Here is a 21,655-nt window from a genome sequence, read left to right on the forward strand (position 1 = left end):
TCAAAATGACAAAGACAAATATAGTTACAAATCAGTCATAACTTTTTTGTACCTCAAATTTGAGGCACTAAAAAGTTACCAGTTTAGTTACAAAATAGTTATGACTCTGTATAACTTTTTTTGGTATGGGTTGGATCAGCACTTAAAACAATTTTTTTAATAAATCAAAGTGATTTTAGTTTTTTGTTGGATATTGAACTTTTGATCTCTACCATAAACAAATTCATAACATTCACAGTAAATAAGGCCCCAATGACTATTTGTTAAAGGGACTTTGACAGGATTTGAGCTCGGAATTAAAAATTTTGTTTTTCCAATTTTGATGTTTAGAATTGTTAATATGCATAGTTACTTTTATGCTTTTTCAAAATTTGAAAGTCAAATATTGAGTTATAACCAAGATACAGATCGAGTTTGAAAACCTTTGTTTCGAAAACAAAGCTCGAACTTTGTTTGGTTTACATATGTGTTTTATTGATATATAAGTCTCTATCAAATGTTGCTTTTTTCTGTTTATCATATTATCTATGAACACTTTGAATCAGTTTACCTGGTTTGCCACCAGTCATTTGGTCAAAGAAATGGTAATTCCATACTTTACATTATTTGTAAACAAATATAAGACTCGAGCTTTGTTTAAATAACAATGACTTTTTACCTATCTCTCTCAAGACTTGACTTCTAATATTCAAATTTTGGTCAATTATTAAAAATGAGCAAGTAAACCATTTTATACATAAAATAAGAAAAAGAAAATTTTGATACAAAATCGTGTCCAAGTCCCTTTAAATGTTACATCAAACTATCATGTTGCAAAAAAACTGAATGAATCATTAACAAACACATATGCATGGTTTTAGTAGTTGAATATTGCACAGACATAAGAACAGTAACACCAAATATTTCACAGTTAATTAACAGCATCACAAAATTACTATTGGTACACATCAATTCAGCATAAGAAACTTTATTAGTGACTCAATCATGGCTGCTCAACACACAGATAAAAGACTTGAAAATAATATTCCATGTACAAAATGAACTGACAATAATTAACAAAACAAATCACAATACGGGCCTAACCACACCTTATCCCCCCATACAATCACTTAATGGTTCCAGAAAAACATTCCTAATCAATAGATACATATATCCCATGAGGTCCCTTTGTGTTGTGATCAGCAGACTTTTTAAAAAATGTTCATAAACATTTAGTGAGATAACCTTACAAGAAACAAGGGAAACAATTCCTACACAAGTTTTGCTCTTACCTAATAAATGTATTGCTTAGCATTAAAAAGACATATTTCTAATTCTTGCAAGATGAAAAGATGAGGAGCAAAGTATAACCATTTCTGAAGTACATGTATAAGCGAATAAGAATAGTCACGTCTATCCTTAAACTATGACTGCACCAAAACTGCAGACTTGCAGTGCCTTTTTTTTTATTTTAAGCAACACCAACTGGTGCTATATTTAAGCTGACAGGATTTTTTCTATTCTTTTTTCCTTTATGTAAAATTAAAATGTTGCTGTTTTAAGTCATGATGATTGATGAATGCTGCAAATATGGACAAACCTTTGAAACTGAAAGATAATAACAATCTTTAATTCCTGTTGAATCCTTTGATTGATGCATTTAAATTTTGAATGACATTCAATAAATTTTACCCTTTCTCTTTCTTATCATGTACTGCAGTTAATATCATATGAAAGTACATATATCTAAATATAATGAGTTTGAGGTGATTTTCATATTTATAATTTAATCATTTTCACCATCTCCATCAAATAGTGTATTTTCAAATTATCATGGCATAGTTCTCCCATTCTCACTCCAAAGGCACCACTCATATGGCTGTTGTGTTTGCACAAATGATACAACAGAAGTAAAGTTTGGGAGGGTGTTTAAAACATTTCTCAAGAAGATGATAATCAATTTCTGCAGCTGCCACAATGTCAAAAAATGCTGAATTAGAATAATGGATGAATGTTAATTTATAACCGGGATTGTACATTTTAAAACTCATTGAACTCTGCCATTTCAAATCAGTGTGTATACGTAAATCCTATCGTTGAAAGTACACATGCTCAATGTTGAAGTTCAAAAGATAAACATGATATGTACCTATACTGTTTTCTCATAATTATCATTGGTGAACAACATGTTTATTTACTGGGAAAAGTATGGGAAAGGATGGCTATTCTGTAATGATTGTTCCTTTGAATTTCTAAAACTGCAATCCTAGTCAAAGAACTATTCGTCAATAGAATTTTCAATAATACAGCAAATATTCTGACAAGCAACTATAACAGCACAAAATATTTTCAATCTGAACTACACTTTGACTATACTGTGCGAGATAAATTTTTGGTAGAAGAGCACTAATATAATAAAAAAAAAATTGGGAAAAAACCACTTACCCTTTCTGAACTTTTTAGGAATAAAATAACAATGTTTTGACAAACAAAATAAAAATTAAATCATGATAAAAATTACCCTTCCTAGCAGTGGGGTTTTTCACTAGGTATAAATAGATACATGTATACATTTTTGTGATTGGCCAATTTAAATCTCTTACTACTTAAAAATCAATACAATTATAATCTTCACTTCTGACAATGACAAACAAAGAGATCAAAATAAGCACTGAATTTCTTTTTTTCCCAAGAGAACAGCAAGACTGTTTTGCACATATTGAAATGCAGATTGCTAAAACTTTTTAAAGTTTTAAGTACAGGTGATTTTGTAAAACATTAAATGTACAGCTGATATTGAAAACAAATGGTAGACTTTGGTAAATAAAGAGAATGACAACAAAAACATTGGTAACATAAATATAAACTTATAAAAACAAATATTGAATACAATTAACCAAACACAACATTCAATTAAAAAAAAAAAAGGATGTTTTTATGAGGAGAATAATGTACTCCTCATAGGCTACATTCATGCAGTAACAACAAGCAAACACAACGGTATAAGCACACACACAAAAACATCCAAACACATATTTAATTTTTAAATAAATTTGAAAAAATCAAATCGTACAATAGATATAAGAATCTTTTTTTCTCCAACGATGTAAGTTGTGGCCAAAGTTAGAAAATACCGGTAAAAAGGATGATATTAATGTTTTGGTAAAAAAAACTAAGTGACAATTTGGCCGACTTTGGTAAGGTACATTACCAAACACAACATGTCTCTGTTTCTTCATTTTTACCATGCATATAGAATTCTGAGCAAAAGTACTCATACATTTTGGGGAAAAAGCAAACATAGACAATTTTTGTACATAAAGCAAAAAGATCTATTTTTCCAAATGAAAAAGAAACTTATAACTGCGTTCAAAGGTGATCAATCAATTAGTATGTGGAGACAACATTATGGCAATTTCAATAATTAAATATCTAAGCAGAGATCTCTCTATTTAAAAAAAAAAAATTAAAAAACAAAAATACCGACGTATAAAATAGAGCTACCGTAATCTTGCAAATATGTGCATCGAGATCAAGACAAAATAATTTTACATACTTTACAATTTGATATGGGATTCAAAGGAAACTAGAGTCCTATGAGATAATGTAGTAATCTTAATGATAAAGAAGAATTACTGTTTACTGAAAATGAATTTCTGTTTCTGGTTTCTAAGACATGCATTTTGTTTCTTATCTCCTCAAACATGAAAAAAGAATATTTTTAATGTTTAAAATATGAAAATAATACACTTATTTTGTAAAACAGAGCGTTAATTTTCACAGTTTTGGTCCAAGAACAAAAATTGCCATGTGAAGGATTCAAAGGCTTTGAAATTCATAATTTGGTGTTCCTGGCACAAATAAATATTACATGCCAAAATTTAGCAACACTGGCGAAAAGTCTAGACATTGTGTCTACAATCAATACAATATAAGGAGATTGGGCGTCAACAAATTAACCATCAGATCTACCTAAATTTTATAATCTTTTTTCAAAGTTTTAAACTATTATTTAGTAAAGAAAAATTCCACATAATTTAGCTTTAAATTTTTATTGTTTTACTATATTTTTATAGAGAGCTCTTCTTCTACAGAAGGTCTATAAGGTCTAAAAATGGTCTTGAACATCCAGCCCTCTTTAACAATTAAAGCATAAGCACAAATGAAAATGACTTACGGACAAAATTATTTTTTTAGACATGGGGGGGGGGGGGGGGTGAAGGGGGGTCCTCTGGGAGTTATTGAAAGAGAGTCTCTACTGCAATGGTTCCATTGCAATTAACAAAATATCATTAAAGTACAATTATTTTTATTAACTTTCTAGAAGTTAATAAAAAAGTTAACCTTCAAAACATAATTTCAACACTTTGAATGCTTAGCACTGATGACCTCTCATTATATGAGAATAAAAGCCATATTTGTTGCCACACTGCTTGCCACAAACATTACAAACAAAAGGGTCAGTGTGGCTATGGCAACCAACATGGATGTAATACAAAACCTCATCCTCAAATGAAATGCCGCAATGGTTGCAGCGACTGCAATGTTGTATATTTGACCCCATTTCATTGCTTGCAGACCTTTGGTGCTGAGACAACTGCCCTCTGTTGGCAAGAAGTTCACACTGCACGCCCTGATCTGACACAGAAACAAAAGAGTCAAAGCAGGCTTCGGCTTTGATGTGCTGGAGATTACACTGAATTCCTCGATTTTGAATTTCAATTTTAACAGTAGTGTTGACACTGTTTGATCGCTCCTCAGCCTGAGAGGAATTTGAGGACTCAGCAGAATTTGCCCTCATGGAAGTAGATGCCTCATTGCTGTCGACTGTCACTAGCTTTTTCTGATGTTGGAGATGAAATGCGCTCAGATTTCCGAGGTCGTTTTGAAATCCTTGCTGACGGTTTGGAATCACTGAGCTGGATACGTCTGGGGTGTCGTCGCGCTCCGGGGGTTCGACTTTCACTTTGATTTGGTGATCCCTGCCATCTGACATGACGGCAACCTGTGAGACATGAGGATGATCCCGCCCTGAGGGACTGAGATAATACCCCGAGGATGTAATGGTGCTGCTTGGGGGAACTCTGTGAGAGGGATGAGTATTCATAATGGATGACACTATTGAGCGTAGGTAATTAGAGGCCATGTGATTCTCCTCATTGGCCTGTTGTTGGATCGGTGCCACGTAGCCACCAAACTGAGGCTGGATTCCCTGTGTCTGGGTGGAGAAGGGCTGGTGTTGGTAGTTGACTGTTGGGACCTGGTGGTGTATACCGGTCAGCAAAGAGTGAAGGGCATTGGATGCCGAGAAATTCCCACTCCCAGATGTATGACGGAGACCTTGAGCTCCCAAGTCTGACTGATTGATTCCAAAGTGAGTGTCTGGATAATTGGTGGGAGGGTAGGTGTTGATTGGGGGCATGGTGTAGGGCATGTTAGGACCAGGGTGTTCATTGTGGACTTGGACAAAATGTTCTCGGAATTTACGAGGCAGTATGGTTGAGAATGAGCATTTGCCACACTTCAGGACGTTGACAGGATTACTTCCAATGTGAAGTCTGCGATGGCGACGGAAGTTACTCTTGTCATTGGTGGTGTAATCACACAAATGGCACTTTAATGCTTTAACACCTGTATTAAAGATCAAAATAAATCTATGATTAAATCTGACTATTTATAATGCCAAAGCAACACTGAAACCGATGGAAATTACATGTTCATTCATACCTTTCAGTTTTAAGAAAGTTCTTACATTTTACCAAGTAATAGAATTCACTTCTTATAGAAATTGCTGTAGCAAAAGTTTTATCAATCAATAAAATAAAGGGAGGGAAAAAAAGAAGAGTTTCTTGGAGTTCTTACTTCCATGCTTTGGCATGTGTAATTGCAGCTGAGTATAGGTGGATGTGCAGAAGCTACAAAGTCTACATTTGTATACATTGGCCATCATTGAGTCCATTGGTGAAGACTCGGGTGAGGAGTCAGGCAGCATGTAAGTAGCATCTTTTCCAAAATCCACCTGGATTCCATCTCCATGGGAATTTCCCTGTCCACTTGAGGGAGTTCCACAGCTCCTCTGAATGTCTGACGTTGGCGGTGACTGACTGTGATGTGACGATCCAACACTTCTCACATCTCTCCTCATCTCCGAATTCCGGCAGGGAGAGTAGGAGAGTTTACGTCCATGATCTGGAACCGACAGATTCAGGGCACTTGTAGGTGTATCGTGATCATTTACTGCCATGTCTCGCTGAGCCATCGAACTAGCCAGCAGAAGGCGAGCCATGGCGCTATCATTACTGCAGCGCTCATCCAGCCTTGATCTCAGAACGAGGTTTGGGGTTTCTTGACTTGGCTGTCGTTCTTCTGGGGACTCAACATCACCTCTGTCTTCTTCTGTTTGACTGTCTTCATTCTTTACCTCTCTCTGGCTGTCAATTTTACCAGTGTCTAAATCATCTGCCATAACCTACTCACAATATAAAAGGAGCATAGTTTTATGTTTGTATTATGGAAAGTAGAATCAAAACTGATATGTTTTTGTAATGATAAAAAGGAAACTGTATGCTATTGTAAGAAAAATATATAAGATAGAACACACTCTGGGGCACTCTTAAAGACAGGATGGCATAGTGGTCTGTTCCCCAACAGCTAAATAAGGAGTTTTAAACATGTGAAAATAATAATTGACATAGGATGATATCATAATAATTAGAAACTTTATCCAATGTTATCTGGTTAGTAGCCACAGCTCAACTTCCTTCTCCTGTTTAATGCTTTTCTGTATTTAACTGCTAAGTAAACTATTCTATATCACTGCTGGAGTCAAGTTGTTTTTTCTTTTCTTTTTTCATTTTTTTTTTTGGGGGGGGGGGGGTAAATGCTCTTTGCTTCTTTACACAACCAATTTTTCAAAAATTCAATACATACAATATCAAAGTTTTTATTCTTCTTAACTACAAGAAGCGCTGAATGACTTTGAATATAAAAAATCAAAGTTGTAGATCTACATCAATTACCTTGATAACTCAAATATTGCATAAAGTAACAATATGACATTTGGCGCCAAGTATATAAAGAATATTTAGATGATACATTTTTGAATTATTGATGTGATGTACGTCTTATATCATTTCATCAAATTTGCAGGATATGAAAGCATTTTATAAAAAATCAACACGTCAAACATTCCACACGTCGCCCGAGATTCCTCGGTACCTGCATCACGAGAGCCCCTATTTCAAATCTCAGCATCATAATGGAAGATGTAAAACATTTACATGAAAGCAAAAATATGGCTTATCTTTTTAAAATATGTACCTTGATGAAAAATGAGGATTAATTGATGTACCGTTACGTGATATTAAACATTAAAAAATCTTCCTCCATATCTAAAAACGCCATTTTAATTTCTAATCTCCAATCACAGAAGAGTTTTTAAAGGGGCGCCAATGGGGAAATCCAAATACTTATTTTTTATAAACAGATTGAAATACTTAAAAAAAAACAAAACAAAAAATCCAGGGGTTGGTTGGGGATCGCGATTTTTTCTTTTAGTTGCAATTTATATGTTTTTGTCCAAAAGCTTTTTTTTTGGGGGGGGGGGGGGAGTTATAAAAAAAAAAAACCACATGCAAACTTTACATTACAATTTCATTCATTCATTCATTCAAATTTATTCGTTCATTTATTGAATATTTACAATATAATTATTTATTGAATATTTATTCCTCTTTCCACAGTAACTAGGGTACATGAAATGTATATTATGTAACAACAATAATGATAAATGTCTATATTATACAACAAACATGACATACAAAAATCTACATGTAAGCAAACGTGAAAATGTGAATATCATAAATGAAATGTGAAATGAAATTTAACGTGCTAATCAAATTTAATGAAATGGTTACGAAAGAAAAAAATGTATTTAAAGCAACACTAGTAAAGAAAGCGTATACATGTACACACACATGACTACTGCATATTATGTACAATTTAATTGTGGTTTGCAAAAACTTGAATAATATTGAACCATTTTAACAATACCTTGGACTTTCGGTAGGAGGTGATATCTATTTCTTGCATCATACCAAGTTAAAAATGACGCTGGTTTTAAGTGAAATATACATGTATATGGATTTCTAAGTTTTAGCTCAAAAGCCAGCCAGGTTGTGTTGATTTCAAAGAGCCATGACTGAGTGGCCAGTAATGAAATACACAGGCAGACGTCACATTGTTGTTTGACACAACTTTCCAAAGTCCAAGCTCTTGTTAAAATAGTTCTATTTTTCACAGAAGTGTGTAAGTTCTTTTTGTTTTGTTCAGATGATGAGGAAGGGGTTGGAGTTTTACCTAATAGGTATGTGTAAAATTCCTCCTCGCCAAGAGCGTAAATTTCGGCACAAATGCCATGATCAAAGTTATTTATATCACCACAGATCTAGTCCCTGCATGGTTGGGGGGAAATACGAATACCTACAACCAACGTCTTTGTATTAAGTGTTGCATAGTTGGCAGGTGCTTACATTTTTTGTTGGGCTAATTGTCTAAAATGATGTTGAAACTTTGATAATATTAGTTTGTCAAGCTGACCAAGTAAATTTTCAATAGAGCATTATGCCAAGTAATATTTCTTTAACATTTTTCATTATGGAGTTTAATCAATCTTGTAAAGGCCGAATCATGAAGTGTTCGATTAGTCCATTAATAAATTAGTTGCTTTCGTAACGCGAGATTTCAGACTTTATGGCTTTTTTTCATGCAGGTTTTTTTTCCGGAAAGATACCAGTTTCCATGTGAAAAGTGGGATATTTTTCTAGAGAGTATGTGTGAAGAATTGAGATAAATGTCTTTAAAAATATATATATACATGTATATACACACACTCATATCTAAAGGAGTTATCTCGCTTGTCGTACAAAGAAAAGGAATATTTTTTAAATAAATAAGTAATGGGAAAAGTTGCACAGTTTTTCAAAAAACAGTAATATCTTTTTATTAATGACTGACGTGATGGGTCTTAGACCTGCTAGACTTTCGCACATATCTGACCGCGTTAATGTTTTTAGCTAGGCCTTGCATATCTTTGACTATAAAATGTTGAAATATATTTATATTGTAACTGATTATCATGAAGTTTGATTTAATTCCAGATTTCACAGCCATTCACAGTGTAGAGGGTAATAACACTTTTCTTTTTTTTTTTTTTTTTTTTTACAAACGACGATAATTTTGGTTGGTTCTGGTTGAAAGTTGACTTGGGGGTCATTTTTCAACGTTGGATATTAAACCGGGGGTCATTTTTCAACAATGAAAATTGAGACCAAAGAGTTGTGAAATTTATACCCGGGGTCATTTTTCAAAAGCTTGAAAAAGATTTTTAAACACTGATGACCTCGACACGTTGAAAATTGATTCCAACTGGTTTGATCTGTCTTTGAATTGAACTGGAACTTACTCTATACGGTTTAAATGTACATGTTTGTGTAGTAAAAATTTTAGTTTTAAAACTTTTATTCTGTCCGATACATACGCGGGCGTTGCTGTTTTATTTTAGGTTGATTTGTCCGATTATAATTATTAAATATTAAGACTGAAAACTTGATAATGTATCCATTAGTTGTGCTTCTGGTATGTAAATAAAGCTAAGAGGATGGCCTTTTGCTTCTAAATGGGACAGGCGAGTCGGGCTAGCAATTTGTTGGTCATAGAATTCAGTTTTATTCCCTCTTGGGGCAGCTAGAATCTAAATACTATATAGTATTAATCTTTAATGTCAGAAAATTTGTAACTTTAAGAAAATAGGTTATTTGTGTTCAAGTGTACAAGAACATAATACAATTTATTGTCTCTATTTAAATTTTCAAAAACTGACTTCTACCCCCACCCCCCCCCCCCTCTATTTTTCCTTTTATCGGGATATAATGATTGTTCCCTAATTGACTTATCAAAATCTTTGTTAGATATGTCAAACAAATACCGATCGTTAGCGTTACTTTTAAGACAAATCGACGTAGCTTAATTAAATCAACGGAGACACCTGGCGTTCTATATTTTTCTCATTATAAAAATATATACCCAATATAATACTGTATTATTAGGTTAAGATTACACGTATATATTTTTATTATGAGAAAAATATATAGCGTCCGGTGCATGTGCTTAATTCTGAGAGGACATGGTATTTTCCTGACAAATAATAAATGAACAGTCGTCATATTTTTATCTGACAAGCCGCGTCAACAGTTTTTATCTATTTTTTTCGACTTAACAATATTTTTAGTAAGTTTGCTATGCAGATGAACTATTTTTGATGCACCAGCTATATATAAACTGTTTACCTTTGCATATACCGTAGTTCTTTTTTTTTTTTGGAATGCAATTGATCTCTATCATCATTGACTATGTGTAGTTTAGAAACATGTGCATCTAACGTCATATATTTTTCTCATCATAAAAATATATACCCTCTACATTAATAATGTAGGTGCCTGAGACAGGAAGGTCCACCACCTTCTCTGACACCATCGCATGATCCTCTACTTCATTACCCTGTACGATTTGTTTTATTAATAAAAAAAAAAAAGCAATTTATCATTCAATTGAAATAATTAATTAAAAACATCTGTTCAGTTTTGGTGATCAAAGCTATTTAGAAACTTCCGTCATATTGTCATCCTGTACAAAAATTAGGTCGCTAACTTGCTATTTCATTATTTCATTAAGCAGACGGATGTATGCCTAGGTAAAAAATTGCATCAAACATGTTCAAGTTATTTAGTTACATCCTGATTTATCATAAGAGCACTTTTTTACAGCAAAAATAAAACACTGAAAAAGAGTATGTAGGAATAAATACCCGTACAACATGTTTCAAATGTCTAACAATTCCGAAAATACTAATATTACAAATGTTAAGGGAAATGAATTTAAAATCAAAAAGATGATTGCTGGGTTTTTCTTACTTACAATGAATGATATCAAAATTCCCACTTACTGGGTAAGTGTAAAACCAATATTAAACAATATGACGTATTTCAAATTTTTATTAGTTAGTTATATTTGTACACCTGTCCAGAAAGTATTTGTTAAAATAACCTGTTTTACTGATCGAATTGAAGAGGTTATCATGTCACCACGTGCTCGTAAACAAATACTCTTATAAAAAAATCATAATATTTGAAATATAGATATCACACAAACCAGAAATTATAGTCGAACATTTCGCTGTGAATAAAATGATCTAAATTTGAAGTGTTAGTATGTAAATTCGAAAAATAATCTTTGAAATGTTTAATTTTTTCGTCCGATCTTTAAATCTAAAGAAGAAATATGAATAAAACTGTATTTGCAATTGGGGTTAAATAAAATCCAAGTTGTAAATATCAATTCGTTAATTTGTGCTCACTTGTTGTTGAATTTGTGCTTATTTGCTGTTGAATTTGTGCTAATTTGCTGTTGATTTTTGAACCGGTTTCATGATCAAAATTCCACGACGCGGGTCAATTTTCAAACGGAGAGGGGTCTTTATTCAACACATTTAGTCTCAATATTCAACGTTTAAAAAATACTATGGGTTATTTTTCAACCCGGATCAAAATTCTTCGTTACACCGGCCTTTGTCGCTTGCTTCTTTTGTTCTAGTAATAGACTAAATTTGCAGTTTTGAATTATGCCAAGATGACTATAATCATATCGAATGGGTATAATTTCGTCCCCAATTAACCAATGGTGCTATAAGTCAGATTTTGTTAATTTTACGTGATTTTCCAGCGTTGAAAGAGAAGCTCCATCTGCAAGCTGTGTGCTGTATATTGAGCATGCTGTGAAGTACTTGGGTTTGAAAATTAACAAGCAATATCGTCCGTAATGCTGAAGTTGATGATATAATTCTATGAATTCCGAAGTTCTCATTTGTGCGTTCCAGCAGGCATGTTCACGAAACTTTCCTAAGATATGACCTAAGTGTGTTCCTAAGATATAACTTAAGAAAAAAGTTAGGAACATCCTTAGATCAACTTAGGACACGTCTTAAGATGTAGCTCGACGGTTACTTAGGAACATCTTAAGTTAGGATATCCTAACCTTCTACAACCATTCTTATTTTTCACAATTATTCATTCAGATCGAATTTGAGAGACTTATGTAGGGATGAATCATTAAACATTTTGCCATGCAGAGAAAATTGTACGTCTCGGTAGTTAACACAAAAGGCCTAAAACCAGTAATTTTAATGTATGCATTTTGATAATTTTACATTTACCTAAATATATATCAGTTACCAATAACAATTTAGTTTGTTTTTCTTTAAATGAACCCCGCCCCCCCCCCAAAAAAAAATGTTAAAATAAAAAATATTACAAGCCCCTAAAAATTCAAATAACTGTTCTTTTTTAAACAAAGAAAATATGTATCAGGACAGACTTGGCTTCAAGCAGATAATTATGTAAATAACACGTGTGTATTGTCATTTCATAATTAAAATTTGAGAATCTTGTCATTCAAGTATATATAATACATAAACACGCGATTTTCATGGAATTTGAAACGTTACATGAGGAAACACATGTACTCGTACAAACATATCAATTTCCCTTTAATCTGCAATATATAGAATACACGAAAATGTAAAATAAGGAATAAGTTGTAATATATCTCGATAATGTATAAATACAGTTCATTCAACATTACACATTTTTTAAAAATTATTTTTTTCAAAATAAAGTGATCAAAATTAGGAATGATCACGCATGGTATATGTAACCCGATGTAAATTTACTTTTTATAGCAAATGACATTTAAATAATTGTTATAAAAAATTATTAGAATCAAAACAATGAATGTAACTCATTTAGTGTACAATGTAGATTAAAAAAAATAAGTGAATAAATTTCATTTGTCAAACAGACATAGTATTTGCGAAAAAAAATCTTAATTTGTCAACTCCAAGGCAAGCATGTAGCAAAGGGGAAGTGGTGAGAGTTCGGGGTCCCCCTTCACATCATTTTGTTAAAATGAACATACATGATAGAATAATTGACTATCCCCCCCCCCCCTGCTTTATTCTACCGGTCTTAAGAAAAGGCTTCACAACATCCCAATATCCCTAAAAACGTGATCTTATAGCTTTAGGATGGTCTTAGGACAAGGTAGGTGATGTCTTAAAGTTAGGACAAAGTTATGGCGGTTCCTAAATTTAGGAGAGCTTCGAGAAACAGACTTAAGACTAAGACGTATCATAAGACGTACTTAGGACACGCCATAGTCCTAAGATAGCTTCGTGAACATGCCTGCAGCTCGTTAAGTAAGTAATTAATGAAAACTAAATATAGAAACCCAGATAGCACGCCCCCTTGACGGATTCCTTGTTCTACAGGAAACCACTTAAATTTGACTGATGATACATATAGTTTACAATTATTGTACTCTTAGTAGTAATATGACAGATCTGTGTGGTATTAATTAAAAGGAAAGAATAAAAAAAACAATTAAAAACAAGATCTCAGATCTCGTGAATGAAAGTATTTGATGCAAGTGTCTGTGGTTCGGAACATGTCAATTATGATTTATTATTTTTCCAAGTTAATGACAAGAGACAAACTTTCCTGCAATTAATCATACATATCTATGGAACGCCAAATTAACATATATTCAAATATTTGTACCTATCTTCAAATAATTGTACCTATCTTCAATTCAATTGTACCTATCTTCAATTCAATTGTACCTATCTTCAAATTGAATGAGAGATAGGTACAATTCAATTATACCTATCTTTAATTCATTTGAAGATAGGTACAATTGATTTGAAGATAGGTACAAATGCAATGAATTGAAGATAGGTACAACTGAATTAAAGATAGGTACAATTGAATTGAACCTATCTTCAATTACTAAAATATTGGCAATAATGAATACTCCCTGTATAGTACGTCATTTTCGTTACGTCACAATAAAATCGGGATCGGGATAATAAAATAGACAATATAATTTTGTCAACTTTTCGAAAGATTGAGCCTAAAAACAAACAAAAACTCATAATAATTGTTACTGCGTTAATAAATAGAGTGATTATCAACTGAATTATACATTCTTTGATAAAATTATGGAAAAAAATAAAGCCAGTTTTTTTTATTTAGGTATATAACGTTAGTGACCCTAACTACGTCACTACCCTAACTCCGTCACTTTTGGGGTATTCGGGTAAACATGTTTTTGGCTTACTTATTGATATACATGTATATTTTAATAAGTAAATGATGCCTTTTGCAAATATATTGCACACACACTCGTTTCCCTCCATGTTGAAATGTCTTCAAGGGAGCGTTCATTATTTTCAACAATACACAAAACGAATTGAACCTAGGTATAATTGAATTGTACCTATCTTCAAATCCTTTGTAGATATGTCTGAATTGAACCTATCTTCAAATCAATTGTACCTATCTTTAAAAGAATTTTACCTATCTTCAAATGAATTAGAGATAGGTATAATTCAATTGAACCTATCTTTAATTGAATTGAAGATAGGTATAATTCATTTGTACCTAGGTATAATTCATTTGTACCTAGGTATAATTCATTTGTACCTAGGTATAATTATTTAGAGATAGGTATAATTATTTACACCTATCTTCAATTCAATTGTACCTATCTTTAATTCAATTGTACCTATCTTCAAATGATTTGAAGATAGGTACAATTAATTGAAGATAGGTACAATTATTTGAAGATAGGTACAAATATTTGAATATATGTTAATTTGGCGTTCCATACATATCTGTACATGGCATTGTGAATATGTGTAAGTGACCGGGAGACCTGGGGTTTGTTAATTTTTAGTAATATGGGACTCTGTAAAAAAAAATTTGAAAAATGTTTTCATTTTTTTCTTTGTACATTGCATTTTGTGTATTTTTGTCCAAAGGCTTTTTTTGCCTGAGAGAGTTATACAATTACATCACAATCACATCACAATCTGATCTCTTTCAACGACACAAAGCGCAGGTAGTAGATATCTGTATTTTAATTGAATTGAGTAAACCCAGTGCAAAGATCGTATATATTTATGCACCATTATATAAATTAAAGTACTGAGGGGAGTTGATTTTATCGATTATCATTTATTTTAAAATCAGCGATATGTGATTTTGCATGGCAAGTAGTATCAGTAATCGAAATATTTCTGAGAAATTGTATGGATTCAGGCAAGATTGAACTCTAAGACTAGTACATTGAAGTCTATCGCATGAATACATACGACTTCAAAAATATCTAAACTGTTTGTACCATTTAAAATCTTACTATTTTCATGGTATTAATAAATAGGTTTTCTTGAAAAACAATGCTTAAGAATACATTGCATCTGAATTTATCGATTATTTTCAGGAAATAAGTGTTGTCAGCGGTATTGATTTGTGCTTCTAAAGGTCCAAACAATGTTTCACTTTCGGTTTGCCCGAGTAAGTGCGGAGGAGAGTTGATTAAAATCAACTCCCAAAAACTATTTAAGATTTATGCCATATATGATAGATAATTGTCTGTAATCAATAGTAACTTTTGTTTTTAGGGTGTGTATCGACAGATGGGATATTTACCTTTAAGGAGATTGAATGGATATCAAATTACCCATCACATCTATCGTTGATTTTATAAAGTAAAAAGTTGTGTTTTTTTAATCTCTACCAGTAAAAACTAATCTTAATATTTCTAAAATTTTACAATTTTGTTTCGATTTCTTTTAAATAATGATTGCCTAACATAATTGACATAATATTATACACATTTTTTTGAAGATTTTATTCATCAGTTTGAAAAATATGAACTGATACGAAAACCATTGAGCGCAATTTCGTACTTGGTAAAAAGAAAATATTCATCGCGAATGAACATGAAAATTTCGTGATATAACGCGAAACTTTTGCAAATATGCGCGAAACTGTTGCGTACATACACATCATTGTCGCAAAAATTACGCGACACGGCGCGAAATTTTGGCGAACAAACGCAAATAAATGCGTAACTTTAGCGTTAAATCGCGAAACTTTTGTTCCATGTAAAGGTATTTCTAGCCAAATGAATATCAGTCCAATATTATATTATTTGGTAAAACTGGCAATGGATAATAAATATCCTAATAAACCCCACCCCAACCCCCCTCCGGAAAATTTATTTTTCTGGATCCACGCATGTATACATACCGGTGTGTGATATCGTCACAACCCAAATCAATTAACAATTAACGCATTTCTTTCGCGAATACAATATTTTTCTGATGCAAAGCCGTCAATATAGACCCTAATTGTGAAAAAAGTTTATTTTGCAAAACTTTCGCAAAAGCCTACGCGTTTATTTGGGAACGTTTCACGTTTATTCGTGAACGTTTTGCTTTATATCGAACAAAGTAGCCGTTTTACATGTATCGCGAAAGTCTCGCCTTTATTCGCAAAAATTACGCGTTGAATTACATTTTTGCGAAAGTTTTGCTTTATATAGCTTTAAAGATATGCTCTTTTCGCGAAAATTTGAATTCGCGTTTTTCCCTTACGAATATGAACTCAATTGACTTTCGTAAACAAAAGATTTTTTTTTGATGGTATTTAAAAAAAATAAAAACGTCTTTAATATTACAGGATATTATATATTAGATAATATAGATTATTCTCAACAAATTTTAAATTCTGCAGTGTCTTTTTTGCAACCGAAACTGATTTTCTACTTTCTCTTAAAGATACCACAACAAAATCGTTAAAATAATTATGTAGACCATTGATTCTTCTTTGAACAACGACATCATGCTTTAGAAATGATACTTTAACGATCAATAAAAGAAAAGTTTGGTGTAACATTCCACCTTAAAAATTAATATCTTAAAGGTAAAAACAATTTTTTTTCTTTGATTAGATTAATGCCTAGCATACCGAAATACCACAACCGCTCTGTTCTTAATTATATATGAAATCCATGTTTATTGATACTTTTTGATATCGATTCTGTTGGCTCCAACATTAATTGGTGAATCCTTTTAATTTGCTTCCATATCAATCAATCATTTAACGGATGACGCTTACGCACACGTGCACATTATTCCCTTAATTAAAACAAAAAAATACAAATCCACAAAAAATGAGACAAGTATATTTTCAAAATCAAACTCTATTTTCCGCATCTGTGAAATTGGTTTTTTTTTTTTTTTACAAAATCTTTGTCTTGTTATCAGTATGAATTATTCATCATTTGACAGGATGAATTTGTAAGAAACACACTTTTCTCATTTCTATAAAAACAGCAGTTTAAAATAATGATGCACAGCTGTGCGACCTTAATGACCTATTTATACACGTATATAATGTATCTGATTCAGTAATAGCTATTTCAAAGAACTCCATTTTGTCTTTCGAAGAAATGAAATTTAAAAAAAAGTTATTATATTTGACAGCCTTTTTATGTTCATAATTATGTATATAACCTAAAATCGTGCTTATTTTTGTAAAGTTCAAACTTAATTCGTATCAACCGATCTCTCCAGCTCATTGATTTGTTGTTTTTTTTAAAGTAATTGAACAAAAATTTCCGTCAGAAATCACGGTTGAAAAGAACTTCTATCTTTGACTCGTGAATGTAATTAGTGGATACAGCTATTTCTCGCATTATATCGCCTGTGTGGGATCGGTTTGTCCAGTGTAAGGCAGCTGTGTGAGATATGTGCATTACTACACCGCTTTAAAACATAACCAAATTTGTGTGCTGTAGAGAAATGCAAAATGATTGATTGAGAGTATCTATTATGTAATTGTTATGCTTAATTAATTACAATTCATAAAATTTTTATTGAAAAATCTGTCGTATGGCGTATGCTATTATTTTGACTTCCACTATTTGAAGCACGTGGAGGGATAAAAATGAAAAAGTAATCTTTTGAACGTCATAACAGAAAGTTGTCAGACATCGTTTTTTAATGTAAAATAATAGGAGGAAAAATAATCATTCATTATATACTGTGGTTTCATCAATATTCGTTGAATACCAATTTTCGTGGATTTCGTTGTTAAGTTGATCCACGAAATTAAATGTTCATTGAAGTTCAATTTTAACTAACATTTTGTATTGATAGGATCATTGGCCACGAAATAACGTATCCTTGAAACTGTGGTTTTCAGAAAATCAACGAAAATTGATACCCACGAAAATTAATGAAACCACAGTACTCGCATGGGATGGTGAAATTCCACCTCGGGGCCAAGACTCACGGTCTAGGACTCGGCAGAACCTCCTCCTTATCCCCTCAGGTAAATGTTGTCCCCTCGGTAGAATTTCATTATCCCACACTGGTAATAATTAATGATTCTATTAATCTTATTTTGTACTTATTTGTCCCCGAAATGAATTTTGAAGCAATTCATTACTTGTAATCTGGTGCAATCGTATTTCAAGCGAATACATAATATTATGATTATGCAATGTTTGTAGATCTATATGTTACCCTAAAAAAAGCGGCCGGGGGGGGGGGGGGTAAAAAAAAATAAACAACAGCAATTTAATCAATTTTGATAAAACTCTTTTCATCATCGTACACTCAGTTTTATCTGTTTCCCCCTTTTCTTAAAAACCATATATCTATACTGACAAGACCGAATCTAGATCTGACTAGTTTATCTATACATGTATCCCTTCAAAAAATTTATACATGTACATGTATCCTTCCAAAAAATAGAGGACATTTCCGGTAAGAGGAACCTTTTAACATGATATGTGCATGATAACTTTAAATGATAATTCAGAATTTAAAAGATATAGATAACCATGCGTGGATCTAAGACCGGACGCCCCCCCCCCCCCCCCCCCCATCTAAAAATGTCAGGGTTATATTTTTTGACATGGGAATATCACGAGAAAATTATTATACATGTATGCAGGTTGAAAAGGAAATGCATTTTGCAATTAGGAATAACCACCAAAGAACGAATTATATATATTATTCAAATAGCGATTTGAAAAATGAAAATGTATTTTTTGCAATAATAATGGATGTTTTACGTGTAAAATCTCATATCTGCTAGAACAATTTCGTGTACCATGAAATATATAGGATTGTTTTTCTGTGTTAGATGATTGAGATTTTGTTCATTAATTGTACACGTTCACGATAGGTTCTGCTGATGGTAGAGCCAGGTACAGCTACAGATGAAGACGGATCACCCCCCTACAGATCCATTAGTAACGTCTCAAGTATACATGGTACTGGTTCAACGACTGCATGATCATGTAATCACCTAATTATTCTTGCATTCTTTTCCGTCACATGTGAATAGTACTTTTGTTTACTTTGCTTCTGATTTTAAAAGAAATTGAGGCTGATTTTTGTTCTACTTGTAAATTCTTTGTTCTATCTTTCATAAAAATAATTTAAATAAAAAATTACAAATTGTATCAATTCAATTCTATCCAATACCCTAAAACTGCAAAGACGTTTACTGTTAACATTTTTTCTAATTATATTTTGAAAATGTTGATTAAAAAAGGAGGAATATTGGGTATTTTAGGGTGATCAGGAACTGTATAAAAAATCCAAACACTGTCCCAATTATTTGTTCACCTTTTGTGGTTTGAATTCGTTAACCGAGATACATCTGTAAAGAAGATAGCTCATTTAGCTGAGTAGAGTCAAGGTAATAGAGGATCAACTGCCACCGGTAAATTATAAAAAAGCAGGTCTGCCCCACAACGTCATAAATCAGGTGCGTTAATCACCCCCAGCTTCATGTTTTCTACTATAGAGTGTTGTGAGTCATATATTTATAATTAATGAAGCTACATGTTTGAAATTTTAAATAGAGTTCTTAGAAATCCTGAGTTTCATTAAAGGACCTTGTGCATGTATTTTGAAAATATAAATATTATCACATATTATGAATGCGAATTACAAGTAGGTTGTGATAGAAACCAGCTGGTGTTCTAGAGTGACCTCCTGTAGAGACAAACTTATGCTTCTGAAATCGTATTGATGTATATTGATCGATTTAAAAAAATATATATATATTGTTTATAAAATACCCATGTTGACAAACATTGATTTTAAATATAATAAGTATATGAGAACTCTTACTTAGTCAGTTACTTTCTTTACATTGAGTTCCCACCCCCCCCCCCCACCCCCCCACCCCCCCAAAAAAAAATTCAGCACACGGAGATATGATATAAAAACACCAAAACATGAAAAAATGTTAGGTTATCAAAAAGTTATCATAAAAGTATTTACAATTTTTCCATAAAAATCGAACATGAATAAACCGACATTCAGAATGTACACAGCTTTTAAGTTATAAACACATCGCTATATGTTTGAAGAATCTGAATGATTAATAAGCTATATTTGCTTATCAGAAAAGTTTGGAGGACTCCAAATTGCGATCATATGACATCCTGATCAGTGCAGTGGTCGAACGGTGTGACACGCCAAAATGTCCTGTCGGTCAAAACATTTTTAAAAGGGGGGGGGGGGGGGGTAAGAGAAACGGTACTTAACTACACCAGTGATTAACTTGAATATGTCCAAAACAAACCAAGTCTAGGGCTCTATGAGTAGATGATGGATCCCATATGGCTAAATCTATTGAAGTCATTGCAAGATTTTGCGGCCCAAATGCTAGCGTTAAAAAATGATGACATGGATAATTAAATATACATAACTGTTGCTCCGTTTTTAATAAACATACCAGACGAAAAACAAAATCTCAGTACTTAGCAGAGGTGCATACAAAATTGTTATCATGAAAAGACAACTAAATGATAAAGTAAATACCAACTTAACTGTCAACCATTGGCGACAATTTGTTTGCCTAGAGTTGATGTAATGGCACATAAATTATATAAAATTGGGGGGAGGAGGGGGGGGGGTATTATTCAAATTGGCCTGTTTTAAAAGAAAGAAAAAAACGAGTCTCCATAAAAATAACTGATAAATATTTACATTCTATATGAGGTGATGGGTTGACACGAAAATGACACTTTTTTTCAAACACAGGAAATTACACTGCACGCATACTATTTAATGAAAGTAAAACAGATAGACAATAAAAATGCTTTCTAAATAATGTGGTTTAGATCACCAAAATTTTATTCTCAAAAAATGAACGATACAGTTGTATATATTGAAGTGTCAAATCCACATAAATTGTATTCCGCTTAAAATAACGGTAAGACGGGCAGTATACAGTACACCAAACATACAAACAATATGGAGGTTTAGAAACTCCAAACATACCACTAAATTGGTCTCTATTAAAAAAAAAAGGACAATGCCAATTCTTGAAATTAAATCTAGAAGTTCCTACAATTTCGAATAAGTTAATTGTTTAAAAAAAAAAGTCATTCGATCGTTTGATCCTGTTATTACAGCTATTTTTTTTTTCGAATTCCAGTGAATATTTTTAGCTCATCTGAGCTGAGCTCGTGAGCTTTTCTGATAACATTTTGTCTGTCGTCCGTCTGTCTGTCTGTAAACTTTTCACATTTTCATAATCTTCTCCATAACTACTGGGCCAATTTAAACCAAACTTGGCACAAAACACCCTTGAGCAAAGCTGATTCAAAGTTGTGAAAAGTGAGCACCACGCCCTTTTTCAAAGGGAGATAATTAGGAATTATTGAAAATTGAAAATTTTGAGGTATT

At 32.5% G+C, this 21,655-nt stretch overlaps 2 protein-coding genes across 2 annotated transcripts in view; one reads left to right on the top strand and one right to left on the bottom strand.

The window, feature by feature from the left end:
- Positions 1 to 19,274, top strand: part of LOC128179800 (uncharacterized) — a 31,883-nt gene extending 12,609 nt beyond the window's left edge. Inside the window, exon 2 of the mRNA XM_052847409.1 lies at positions 19,134 to 19,274. Within this exon, the coding sequence (XP_052703369.1) occupies positions 19,134 to 19,244 (111 nt within the window). The 3' untranslated portion in view covers positions 19,245 to 19,274. The remainder of the gene's footprint in view (positions 1 to 19,133) is intronic.
- LOC128179797 (protein hunchback-like) lies at positions 137 to 7,396 on the bottom strand. The gene is made up of 3 exons (XM_052847404.1): positions 7,300 to 7,396; positions 5,842 to 6,448; positions 137 to 5,610 (listed from the first exon to the last, which is right to left on the bottom strand). Exons 2-3 carry the CDS (start codon positions 6,443 to 6,445, stop codon positions 4,355 to 4,357), a joined length of 1,860 nt encoding a protein of 619 aa, XP_052703364.1. The 5' UTR covers positions 6,446 to 6,448; positions 7,300 to 7,396; the 3' UTR covers positions 137 to 4,354.
- Positions 19,275 to 21,655: the final 2,381 nt, after the last annotated feature.

Source organism: Crassostrea angulata, chromosome 4, assembly GCF_025612915.1.
Source record: "Crassostrea angulata isolate pt1a10 chromosome 4, ASM2561291v2, whole genome shotgun sequence".
NCBI lineage: Eukaryota > Metazoa > Mollusca > Bivalvia > Ostreida > Ostreidae > Magallana > Magallana angulata.